This window comes from Pelodiscus sinensis, chromosome 4 (genome assembly GCF_052426305.1).
Source record: "Pelodiscus sinensis isolate ZL-2025 chromosome 4, ASM5242630v1, whole genome shotgun sequence".
NCBI classification, from domain to species: Eukaryota; Metazoa; Chordata; order Testudines; family Trionychidae; genus Pelodiscus; species Pelodiscus sinensis.
Window position 1 is genome coordinate 132,967,880 of NC_143055.1, and position 13,467 is coordinate 132,981,346.

General features: G+C 46.5%; 1 protein-coding gene across 14 annotated transcripts in view; it reads left to right on the top strand.

Annotated features, from left to right (window-relative positions):
- EPHA5 (EPH receptor A5) overlaps positions 1-13,467 on the top strand; it is a 257,107-nt gene continuing 243,640 nt past the window's right edge. For 5 of the 14 annotated variants that reach the window (XM_075929243.2, XM_075929244.2, XM_075929253.2 and 2 more), the window contains exon 1: positions 4-635. In XM_075929243.2, the coding sequence (XP_075785358.2) occupies positions 509-635 (127 nt within the window). In that variant the 5' untranslated portion in view covers positions 4-508. Of the gene's footprint in view, positions 636-13,467 lie in introns of all 14 variants that reach the window. The other 9 variants (XM_075929258.2, XM_075929257.2, XM_075929254.2 and 6 more) reach the window with 5 other exon arrangements.

Sequence of the window (13,467 nt, forward strand, 5' to 3'; positions counted from 1 at the left end):
CTGCGGGCGGCGCGCGTAAGGGAGTCGCGGGGAGGCTGGGCTGTGGGTAGCGGGCACCTTTCCAGCGCCAATGCAGCCGGGCACCGAGCGGAGGCAGGCGCGGGGTGGCGTCGTGGCTGGCCCCTGGTTCCCCTGCCTGCGTCTCCCTGGCGCTCCGGGAGGGGCCGAGCGAGCCTCAGTCGGCGGCTGGCGCTGCTAGGGGCTGGCTGCTCCCAGCCCCGCTCACACGCAGCGCGGCTCGGGCGAGGACGCGGGCGGATCCGCACGCAGCAGCCCGGTGCCGCTGGAGACGCGCGGGCCGGCGAGGGCGCACGACTCCGGCTCCCTCCTGCGCCTGCCCCGCTCCCAGCCCCCGGCTGCGGCTGCCGCCCAGGCTCCGGCGGGCAGAGCGCGGCCACCCGGCCCCGGAGCGCAGCGGGCAGCCCGAGCCGCCAGCGCGCACCCATGCGCTAAGGAGCGCAGCGCGCAGCAGCCGCGGCGGGGAGGCAGAAGGCGCCGGCGCCGGAGGATGCGGGGCTCGGGCGCCTGGGCAGGGGCAGCGGGGCTGGGCGGCGGCGGCTCCCCGGCTCGCCTCTGGACGTGCCTCCTGCTGTGCGGGGCGCTGCGGAGCCTGCGGGCCAGCCCGGGCAATGAAGGTGAGAGGCGCGGGGCGGGCTCGCCCGGGCTCTGGGGCAGCGGCTCCCCGGGAACGCTTGGGGTCCCTGCGCCTGCGGGCGCACCTGTTCCTGCGCCCCCTTCGCGCTCTGCCCCCGCGTCCTCCCCAGCTCCCTAGCCGGCCCCGTACGCTGCCCGTGTCCAGGGGTCCCCTGCCCGCAGCTCTGCCGCCTGCCCTTCCTACCTCCCTGCCCCTTGCCCCCAACCGGCCGTGCCCACAGCCCGCACCGCCTCTGCCCCCGCGCGTCTCGGCCCCTCCGGCCCGGTGCCGCCCTTCCCCTGGCCGCCACTCGCTCCCCTCTGCCTGGGACGGGCTGGGACTCGGACAGGCGGGGTGGGTCACAGTTGCCAGTCCGGGGTTGTGTCCTGCTGGGGGTGGTTGGTTGGGGTTACGCTGTGTGGGCTCGGGTTGAGGGGATGCGTGTTTGGAGTGTGGGTATAGGACTGTGGGTATTTTATGTGCTGCGCTTGTGTGTTTTGTGCAGGACTGCGTGGGTATATTGTGTGTGTGTGTTTAGGGTGATGCTGTGTGTGGTTGGATTGTGGGGTGCGTGTTTGGTTTGAGGCTTTGTGGGTATTTTGTGTATTGGGCTGCGTGGGTATTTTATGTGTTGGGCTTGTGTGTGTGTGTTGTGTAAGACTGCGTGGGTATTTTGCGTATTGTGTGTGTTTAGGGTGATGCTGTGTGTGGTTGGATTGTGGGGTGCGTGTTTGGTTTGAGGCTGTGTGGGTATTTTGTGTATTGGGCTGTGTGGGTATTTTGTGTGTTGGGCTTGTGTGTGTGTTTTGTGTAGGACTGCGTGGGTATATTGTGTGTGTGTGTGTTTAGGGTGATGCTGTGTGTGGTTGGATTGTGGGTGCGTGTTTGGTTTGAGGCTATGTGGGTATTTTGTGTATTCAGTGTGTGTGTGTGGTATCCCACTGTTCCTAGGATAAGTTATGCTCTGTGTGTTCCTTTTGCTGTGTGTGTCCCTGCTGTTGGGTTTGTGTCGTTGGGCTGCGTGCCTATTTTGTGCCGTGTTGTGCTGCGTGGTTGGACTGAGCTGTATGTCACACACTTAAAATATCTCTTAAGCATCTCATCTCAATTGTCCCTGCTCCAGAGCTTGGCAATTAGCCTCTGAGCAAAGTGCCAAGAGTCCAGCGCCTAAACACAGCCCCCAGCATCAGCAAATGCAAATCCGAACCACCTCCAGACACCCACCCAGAAGTCAGAGGATGGGAATAGAATTTACCGTCCCTCCCTCCCCTCAAAAGCTATTTATTTATGGTGCATTTCATGTGCTGTCCAAAGTTGATTTACTTTTTTTTTTTTTTTTAAAAAAGATGCTTTGTGCAAGAAGAAAAATATCAGGAGACATGAGAGCACATAACAGTTATTACTTACACTACCATGACAAGCCCAATGGATGCTTACATTGATTATAGCTGACAATTTAAAAGTTTCACCTGTTTAAAGTCACTTACGACAAGGTTTTCCATGTGGCTGGAATGCTGCTCAGTTTTTCTAAAGCCTTTTTTTTTTTTTAGTAGCAACAGCAATAATATTGAGGCTTTTTGTTGTTGTTTTTGCATCCACGTGCTAGATGTAATACACACTTTCAGGCCAGGAAGCTTGCTTCTATGTGAATTCATATCAGCAAAAACAGCTTTATTACACAGTGATTTATTAGGGAAATGAACAGCATCATCAGGGTTTCAAAGCAGTGGCTTTGAGGTAGCTTGTCATAATATGCTTTAGAAAAGGAGACTAATGCAAAGTACAGAAAAATATAGGGACAGCTTCCCATGGCTGTGAAGTTACTGAGTGCGCAGGGCTAGAGAATGGATAGATTAGGGGAGGATGGACATGTCTTTAGATTTCTCCTTTCTAAATACATCACCGGCACACATCTGCTCACCAGGGAATTCATTTGCATGGCTCTCAACAGGCAGCTACTCACATGGTGTTGATTTGAGTTGAGTCCAAGCTGGGAGTAAGTTTGGTTCTGTTTTACCATGATTTGCATTGATTTATTAATAAGGAGAGAGACAGACTGCGGGGCTTTGCGTCTGCAATCTCTTACTTGCGCCCTGTCTTTACGCATGTGAGTAAGGCCCACTGAAGTCAGAGGCAAGCGAGTAAGGGCTACTTGTGAACAAACATTTTGTAGGATCAGGTCTATGTTGTAGGACAGGAGAATGGAATTGTTGTTAAACAGTCCAGTGGGCTCTTAAGAGCAAGAAGATACATGGGAATATCCCCATAATTATTGACAGCACATGGGTTGGCTTTATACTATCTCACTCTTGCTTTGATTCCCAGTCTCCAACTTTTATCCTTTTAATAAGCCCCAGGCAGAAAGCAAAGTCGAGAGGTAGACCTGAAGGTATTCAGTAACAGCCACTCTTCACCATGTGTAGATTTATTTGTAAACAAGCATTATGTGACAAGTGCTTTTCACAGCATGGCTTCTTGGCCAATTACTGCTGAACAGTTCTGCTTTGAAAATGATTCACCCTGCAGTGAATCAAGGCTAATTCATTAGAGCTTCACTTGCTAAAGTCCTTGTGCCATATGCCGTTGACACTTGTCAACGGTTTGGGTTTGAAAAGTTCAGTTTTGCTTCTCTCAGCATTCAAAGTGCCTTGGAGAGGGAAAGCACATTGGCTGGTGTAAATTGCTATTTATATCTCAGTGGAGGTCAATAGAGACATGAGAACTAGCCAAGGGATCATAGGTTTATATGTAACCAACATGGGGAAGTCAGGGTGGGTGGCTTCCTTGAAGAGTGGAGAATAAAAAAGTTTGTACAGTTTTGTATATGGGTTTTCTTTTGTTTCCATCGTAATTTTGGTTTTGCTGGGCTGAAAACAAAACAAACTTTGCTAGCAAAGAACTCGTACCATGTGGCTGCCTGAGCTTAATAGCTTTTATTTTCCTGAAACAATGGAGATAGTTTTATTTTCACTTGTATTATAAATCAAATGTTAGTACTGAGTGACTCTGAAATGAAACTCTTGTTTTAGCTGCAGCGGTATTGGGTAGGAGATGTTGAAATCCATATCATGCCATGTGGATTCGATTTCTTTTTAAAAGTTCTAGACTAAAGTTAGGTTCCTAAATGCATAGATGCGCATCTTGTTCTATGCTAGGTTGTCAAAGGAGTTGAGCTTTTGATCACTTCCATTGTTCTCAACTGGAGATGTTTGGGTGAAAAATCTGGCCACATTCTAAAATGCCTAAGTATGGATTTGGGGTAAAAGTAGACTCCACTTTAAAAATGTTGTCCACAGTTTCATTAGCAGTTGCACTGTATCTTAATCTGTATGTGGTAAAGGAAGAGAAGTCAGTCCAATAAATAGCGTCTTTGATTCATTGTTTAATGGTGATTATGGAACTCCTTTTCAAATGTTACAAGTTAGAATCCTATTCTTTGTATTTCAGCCTTCCGCCCCCTGATAATGCACAATCAGAAATTCAACTCTATTGAGAATATTCAAAATCCAATATTTCAAAAGTAGTCCTTTACATTAAATGCATTATCCAGGACTTCTCCTCAGAGAAATGACTTCCCCTGAGTTAGTCATGCATGTTTTATTTTATTGACACATACTGGACTGTGAGGTGGTGGTTGGTTTTTTTTTTTTTTTTTTGCATAGCAAAGAATATTGATAGCAATTAATCAGATATATGTTGCTTGCGGCTGTAAGACAACAATGTTAACACAGTAATTGCCTGAGTTATGTTTTTTCTGGAAACTGCTTGATGCCAAAGTCACTACATGATTGAGATACCATTTGAGAGGCACAGTACATGCACGGAATAGATTACGTTCCTGTGTGAGCTATATTTCCTGTCCCCCCCCCCCCCCCCCTTGGCAGTACTGAACCATTACTTGACATCAGGGATTGCATTGTATTAAACTTTGTTTCTTGCACATCTTTAATGGTAGAAAATGCCCTTGTTTTAAATTGTCCTAAATTTGAAAGTTTTTGGGAGTGACTTTTAAAAATTCTATTTACGTGACCCTTATAATGAAAGAAGGCTTTCTTTTTTTAAAGGAATGATTTGGTTCACATTTTTTTGTAAATTGGGGTTGGTTTGCAGCTCTTGTTTGGAAATAAACTGGCTGGCATTCAGGTATCCTCTGAGCAGATTTTCAAAAGACTTGTCTGTTTTCTGATTGTTTTAAGAAGATATCACAGCTACCTTATTTGCATAATTACTACTAAAATAAAAAAAACCCCGAATTAGAACTACTCAGCGGAAAATAAGTGCTGATCAGACAATACTGTAATAATTGCTAACTAGATTGTCATTATTTCAACAAAGTGAGTTTTTCCCCCCTTCCCGCTTGCTTAACGATGTGGCTTACACAGAAACAGGTAGATGATGCAAGATTGAGATAGATGCTTGATCCTTAACTCCTGTCTGTCTTTTATTTCAGTAGCTTAAGAATACTGAATTAGGGTTAATTTAGAATTTCCAGAACTTTGTCCATTTTAACTACCTATAGTTTGGAGGGTTTGTCTGGCTGGATTTATTTAATTGATTCATTTATAGTTTAATTTTATTTAAGGGGCAGAAGGAACTGGCAGAGTTAGAGAAGATTTTAAAAAGCAGATGGTTTATTCCAGAGGCTGGAATGGTTCTAGATGTTCTAATGCCTTAATGAAGTATGTATTTATCTTGATGGTGGCAAAATTCCCACAGATCTGGTCTATTGGGTAAACACATATTTAGGTACGTTATTGAAACACATTATATTTAACTCATTACAACTGTTTTCTAATGAACTCACAACAAACCGCTATATCTGTAGTCTGTTTCCCTTTCAAGCTATTCAAATCTATTGGGTACAAACAAGTATCTAACCAGGTTTCTTAAAAAGGTATTACACGGGGAAGACAGCCTCAGCCTCATAAATCACATATTCAGACAGCTCTTACATTATTTTAACAAAGCTATAGATTGGGAAACTATGCAAGCTGGCCATATTTTAATGTGTGCTGGGTAAAAATAGATATCTAACTTTGGAGCTGTTCCAGTCTATTAATAAAGTCCCTATTACAAGCTTTTAAAAAGTTTGGTGCTCTTCAGTGGATGGCATTGGAACAGTTCTTTTTTTAAAAAAAACTCCTTTCTGTATTAATGATTTTAGACTGGTTGGAAGAATAATCTTTGCTCACGCACATACTCCTGTTGACTTTAAATCGAGTTCGGTGGGGCTGCTGATGTGGGGTTTTCAGAATCCGGCTCCCCAACATGTCTCAGAGTTGTTGCCTTTTTCCTTTTAAAATATTCAAAGCAGTGACATTGCTTACAAAATAATCAAATACTGTTTCAGTTTTAAATCAAATCCTTTTTTTTTTTTTTTGGCTTTAGATATACAAAAAAGCATTTGGAGCATAGCTTTGAAATATGACTTCAGAATGAGTCAGCTTAGGGTGATGTGTTATGTATTTTAAAAATACACAACAATTAACCCCCAAGACTGCATCTAACCCACGTTAACGCACATGATCACAATGATTATAAATACATCTAACTAGGCAGAGCATCTTGCTGTAGAAATACCGATAGACCTTCCTCCTTTAGTATCATAAAAGTTGACACCATAATTTGATGTATAAAGCAGCTATTTGCAAATCAAGTTACAGTTGAATAAACTGGCAGGTATTCCCAGTGGGGAACTACATCGTTAGTGTGGTTCACTGTTGGAGCTCACTTGCCCCCTATTATGCAACGTTAAAAAAAGTACTGTATCATTCCTTCAATTTCCTTTGGGCGGTGCAAATAATCAAACAAAATTTTAGGCCTGCCAAGGAAGTGTTTCTGAAATTATATTTTACAGTGGTTGCAAAAAACTTTTAATCCTCTGAAAAAAAGAGCCATTTTCAACACGTGTTCAAGATGATGCCAAACCAGATCACTTGATTTTATGCCCCGGCATGTTCATTTTTTTTACATGTGGCTGGATAAAGCTGGTAAGTAAAATCTCTACTGGGTGATAGGATTTGTGCATATGGTGTGTTTCTTGTGTTATTAGGTAATACATTAAACCTTAGAGTTAGGGTTGCCAGGTGTCCGGTTTTCACCCACATTGACCAGTATTCGGGTCCCCCGTTGGGTAAAAAACTCCAGAAAATATCAAACATGTAAAATGTCCGGTATTTCCTATTTCCCTCGGGTGGAAGCCCGGCGGGGCCAATTTTCCTCTGCCCCATCTGGCGGGGACAGGGAAGTGAGGGGTGTGGGGGGCCATTTAAAGACACAGTACACTTTTTTTTTTTGCTCAACAACTTTGGTCTTCCCTTTTTTTCCTTAACAGAATTTTTTCCTGGTTTTTTTGGGGGAGGGGGGGAGGTGGGGCTGTTTGGTATACAGGCAGTCCCCGGGTTACGTACAAGATAGGGACTGTAGGTTTGTTCTTAAGTTGAATCTGTATGTAAGTCGGAACTGGTACATATTGTAGGGGAAACTCTAGCCAAACATTTCTCCAGAGCTCAGTTTTATTCTCCCACACCTCACTTCCCTCAGTCCTTTATTCTCAAGCTGAGGTGTCTGCTGAGAAAAGCCGCTCCGCATCTCCCTGGTCTGCTGGGGGGCGCTAGCTTCGCGTCTCCCTGGTCTGCTGGGGGGGGGGAGGGGCGCTAGCTTCGCGTCTCCCTGGTCTGCTGGGGGGGGGAGGGGCGCTAGCTTCGCGTCTGCCTGGTCTGCTGGGGGGAAGCAGCTAGTGCGAGGTTGCCTCACCCTGTTTGTAAGTAGGGATCCGATGTAAGTCGGATCCATTTAACCCAGGGACTGCCTGTATTTTGTTAAACCATCTGGCAACCCTACTTAGGGTCTCAGATGCCTCATGTAGCAGTTTTCCTCCAGTGTAACTTGGAGTATCAAGCCCATCTAAATCAATCTAAATGGCTTTGAATTGAAGCTTGAAAAGAGGTTTACTTCATTTCTCGAAGTTCAAGACATTTGAGGTCTGATTCCCTTCTTTACCCCAGTGTAAAGCCACTAATCACTGTGAAGATTTATTCCTGAATTAGACCTTGTTTAGGTACAGACTTGCACCAATTTAATTAAATTAGGTTAGTTAAATTGATGTGTCCTCTGTGTGGACACTTTTTCTTGGATTTAAGAGAGGCTTAGTTTGGTTCATCTTAATCTTGCTCCTGCTCGAGTAATTTAAGATAAACCAAACTAAGCCACTCTTAAACCTAATTAAGGCTTTGTCTACACTGCCAGTTGAGTGACACAACTTCTGTTCTTCGCAGGGGTTTAAATTTGTCCCCACCTCCACCCCCACACATCGGATACATTGTCACTTGCTGCAGCAAAATGTAACTGGCTTTTTGGCTGGAACACTCTCTTGTTGATGGTGCAAACAAGTATTGCCAACAAACAACATTTACACTGCCCGTGCCATTAAAAGTGTGTAGTGTAGACAAAGCTGAAGAGCGTTGAATTAGAACCTCCCACTGCCAGCAGAAGAAAATCAGTCGTCCTTGCACTCAGGTGTCTTTTTATCCCCCATTTAGAAAACCTACAATCAGATTTTCCCTACATAAGGCAGAGGGAAAACCAAGTGTGCAAACCCAGGGTAAACATTTCCTTACAGTGCTGAGTCCTGAACGTTTTCCTAACCATGCTACCGTGCTGCATCTCAGGATAAGCATGTTGTTTACTGTTCCTCTCCGATCGATGCTTCACCTTTGTGACCCTTATCATTAGGCTTGGAAGGATTAGATTTGGATTGGCAAGCATCTATAAAAGTCAATTTCACCCCCACACGCAATCTGATGGAAAAGTATTTCCATCCATGCCTGAAATGTAGAGACAGGCAAAGTAAGAAAAGATGCTTTTTGAGAATTTAGAGCGGGATGTATGGATATTTGCTTTATGTTGATATGTTATGGTGACAAATTGTTTCAATGATTATCAAATGCTAATATTTTGAATCTCAACATCTACTGCACGTTAAATGATTCTTATCTCCCATATAATTCCCTGTAAGGGCACAACTACACAGCAGGGCTAAAGCCGAAATAGGCTATGGAACTTGAGATACATCAATTGCTGAAGTTGAAATAGCTTATTTCGGCTTTTGGCGTTGTCTGTGCAGCAGGAAGTCTGATTTAGAGCATTCTTCCTCCAACTTCTGTTCCTTCTCATAAAATGAGTCCAAGTAAGAAGTCCTCCAGCTTGATTGCTTTTAGTGAAGACATGGACTATGTTATTTCGGAATAACATTAGTTATTCCGAAATAACGTTGCTGCGTAAACGTACCCTAAGTGTACGTCTAGACTACACACATCTTTCGAAAGAGATCATCTAGACAGCCCCAACTTTTTTGAAAAAGCAATCCGCTTTTTCAAAAGAGCGCAGCCAGGCAATCTGGATGCTCTCTTTCGAAAAAGCCCTGTTTGTGGTCAAGAACACCTTTTTTGAAAGAGCTCTTTCGAAAAAAGGCACTCTTCCTCGTAAAGTGAGGTTTACCACTGTCGAAAAAACCACCGTATTCTTTCAATTTAATTTCGAAAGAACATGGCGGCAGTCTAGGTGCGGGTGAAGTTTTTTTGGAAAAAGGCCACTTTTTTCGAAAATGCCCCTCCCCTGTAGTCTAGACATAGCTTACATATAAACATGAATTAAATAAATTAATGGAGATTGCCTATCTCCTAGAACTGGAAGGGACCTTGAAAGGTCATTGAATTGAGTCCAGTCCTCTGCCTTCACAGCAGGACCAAGTACCATCCCTGACAAATTTTTGCCCCAAATCCCTAACTGGCCTCTGTAAGGATTGAACTCACAACCCTGGGTTTAAGCAGGCTAATGCTCAAACCACTGAGCTATCCCTCCCCCCACGTGAACATGGATACAAATAGAGAAAAATTCTGAAAAGTAAATTATAAACTTAAATATCGTGTTATCCATTATATATAAGAATCCATTCTGCCAAGGCTACTTATTGAATCACAAGGAGTTCACAAGCCTGACAATCTCCTGACCTTGCCTCAAATTCATGTTTTAAAGACTCACGTTGCCAATTTGTTTCCTCCTCAAAAATGAAGGGTTCTGTTGTGATTAGCCACTTGCTGCTTTCCTTGGGTGAGTTGCATCTGTTTTCCTTGTGAAACCAGATAACCAGTTTGACTGTCTGGAGGGAGGAGCCACCAAAGTACCAGTCTAATTGTATTCGCCTAGGAAGTCGGGAGAGGAATTCTTCACTTACTTGAATCACTCTCGTCCTCATCCCGCACGCCTGTCTCTGTGCCCAGCTGAATAATTAGGCAGCTGGCTTTGCAGAAGAAAAAGCACTTGGCTTTTCAGCAGTTTCCCAAAGCCATTGGATTGACCAATTTGAGGGTCGGCCTTTAGTCACTGTGGGGTTTAATTCTCCTGGTTCCTAGCTTGCTTTGACTACATTTTTATTTTCTGTGCATGCAGGGCCAGTGTTCAGGCAAACTGATATGGGCTAGAAATCAGCAGCTCGATTTGTTAAACCCGATGCCTGAGGGCCGGATCCGGCCCCTGGCTTGCCTGGATCTGACCCCCGAGGCTCAGGGCTCCCCCTCCCAACTTCGGGGAGCTGGTGCTCCAGCCCTGCATCCCCCCTTCCACCCAGACCCTGCACCCCCTTTCCACTCCTGCACCCTCCCTCCTGCCCAGACCCCACCCCCCAAACCTGCTTCCCAGTAGCCCCCTTCCTCACAGTGAACTCCTCATTTTTGGCCCCACCCCAGGGTGCATGGGGACCACAGTCTACTTACCCCAACCCCCCTAGGCTGTGGTGTACTCACAAAATGTGTGTGTGGGGGGGGGGAGGGGGGAGTTACTACTCACTATTGTGTGGCCCCCGACTGAGTTTTCTGTGGGTCAGTGGCCCCCGACCCAAAAAACATTCCCCACCCCTGTGTTCAGCCAATCGCAGTGGAAAGTAGGCCTGGATCTGAAGTAATTCTGTGACCCTTCTGGTGCAGAATGTGAGCACCTCATGCTCTGTCAGACTGTGTGCCCTCCCAACACTCCTGAGGTAGCGCAGTGCGATTGTCCCCCTTGTACAGAGAGAGAACTGAGGCACAGGGAGAATAAGTGACTTGCCCAGGGTCATGCATGGTAGCTGTGGCACAGTGGGGAACTGAACCTAATTCTCTTGCAGTGCAGGTGAGTTCCCTAACCACTAGACTTTCCTGCCATTTTGTAAGTCCAACCATTTAATTCGCAAGGGCCTGGAGTGATGCACAAGCCTCCCACCCCCCTGGCTTGTCTGGTGCCCTCGCTGGGCTTGATGTTCTGTGCTAATCTTTCATGAGTTCTGCAGGGAGTCCAGAGACACAGGCAGGCTCTGACTGCGTTGTGCCTGTTGCTGGCGCAAAAGGGCGGTATGTTTGGTGGACCAGGCCAGTGGGGAAGGTCCTTCTCTGTAGGGCAGTGTTTCTCAAACTATGTTTTAAGGCAGTGAGAGCTGTGCTGTGGAGAACAGAATTCAAAATGGCTGCCCTTAAAGGGCAGGCAGCCTCTTTTTTTTTTTTTTTGGCTTAACAAAAAATCATTGGTCTTCCTCATTAAAATAAATGATTGTTTGGTGTTCCTCAATCTTAAAAAGTTTAAGAAACACTGGTGTAGGACATGCTCTAGTTGAGTGGTTTTCAAAGCACGGGTCCCAGAAGGTTGCTTCGCTGGAGGGTCACGGTGCTGCGCCCTGGAAGTGGCCAGCAACAGGTCTAGCTCCTAGATGGGGGGTCCGGGGTCCAAGTACTGCCCCCGCCCTGAGCACCAGTTCCCTGCCCCCATTGGCCGGTTCTGAGCCAATGAGAGCTGGGGGGTGGTGTCTGCTGGTGAGAACAGCACATAGAACGGCTTGTGCGCCTCTGCCGAGGAGCTGAACCTGCTGCTGGCCGCTTCTGGGGAGCTACTGGAAGTAAGTCTGCACCCCAGTCCTCTGAGTTAGGCCCCCCCCCATTCCTGGCACCACCCCATAGCCTGCGTCCTCATCAAAAGATAGTTATGTTGGGTCGCAGGCATCCGCCATTGTCCTCAACCAGGTGGTGAGAGGAAAAAGTTTGAAAACCGCCACCCTAGCGGTCGGTAGCGCTCCTCCTCCTGGCCACTGGCATGTGGGGAGGGTGGCCGGGTAAGAAAGGGCGTGGCAGAGCCACTGCGTACCAGTGTGAGGCAGGACTGCCTGCGCATCTTCTTGGTGCCCTCAGGCTGCTCTAAGGCCTGCCAGGCTGGTGCGTGTGCAGGGGGATGGAGTCGGGATGTAAAACGGTCTTGGAGCCACTTTTCCCGCTTTCTCATTGGGCCCGGTAAGTTTATCCGACTGGTATAAGGTTGCCGGGAGGACCCGCCCCACCGCCCTTCCTTCCGCAGCTCCCTTCTCCTGCCTGCCTTTATCTGACACCGCATTTTCTTCTACGTTGCACTTGCAAACTGGGTACAATTCTTTGCAGCTACCTTCCGCTGTGCTTTTATTCACGGCCCGTCGGTTTTACCCGTGAGCAATCAACCAGCATTTGCTTGCATTATCGTTAGTGGCTTTTCTCACGGTGTTTTTTATCCATTTCCCTACTACTAGTTTATTTTCAGAAGACAAGGGGAGAAAAATAATTTTGTTTTTCCACCAACCCTCCCTTCCCCACTCACCGAAAAAGGCCTCCCTTGTCAGGCATCAGAAAAGCCAATAAATCTTTCTAACCGTTCCTTGCTCCCAAGAGCCATCCGCATATAATGTCAGTTACTTTTTTTCTACTTCAATGAATTCAAAGGCAGCAAAACGGTCATTATTGTGGATTGGAAGGCTCTGGTGGCGGTGGATAGCGTGGACAGCTGAAATCTTGTGAGGCGGCTGAAAATGAGAGCTGTCAGGGTAATTTGACATCTATAGTTATGTCTGTGCCGTGTCTCTTTATTTCTGTCCGGTTTCATAGTATGTGTAACATAATTTGATGGGCACCTTCTGGAAGAAAAATGCCTAGAAAAGCGATTTGATGGGTGGACTTTTGTGGGGGAGTCTTTTTTTTTTTCCTCCTTCTCCCTCTGGGATTATAGATTGTTTAAAAGTAGACGTGCGATTTCTTGTTCTGTTACAAAGACCCTGGCTCATAAAAGCCCCCAACTAGGTCCTGAACTTGAATCTTGTGGTTAAATGCCATTGACTTCACTAGGACATACGTGCATACAGATTATCCAGTCTCGGAACTGTGTTGCTCAGCCTAAGGTGGTGGGGAGCCTAAGGTGGGGGGGGGGGGGCGAGGCTCAGAAACCCCCCCTCCAGCATTGGGGACCCCACACTGGTGCTCCAGCCCCCCTGTCGTCGTCCTGTGGGGCTGGAGCACACAAAATCTACTAACCTGGACCCCCCTAGACTCTGGTGTGAGAGGGGAATTTGGGGGGTGTCTTTCGCCTCAGTTGCTTCTCACTTGTGTGCCACCTGTGACTGATCTTCCAGAGCTTAACTCTCCTTCCAGTTAGAAAGTTTTCCTAACGTCTAGCCTAAATCTCCCTCGCTGCAAGATTAAACCCATTGCTTCTTGTGGTACCTTCAGTGGATGTGTGCTCACTGGCCTCTTCTATAACAACCTTAGCATGTTTAAAGATTATTTTCTGGAATCCTTCCTCTCCAGTCTTTGATCAAAACTACTCTTTCCTTGCAGGTTCATTTTTCTGAACCTTTTGTCGCTTTGGTTGATCTGTTCCTGGCACTCTCCAATGTCTCCACATCTTTCCTAAAATATGGTGCCCAAAACTGGACACAAGACTCCAGCTGAGGCCTCACCGGTGCCGAATAGATCAAGATAGTTACCCCCAGTCCTTTACATGGGCCATTT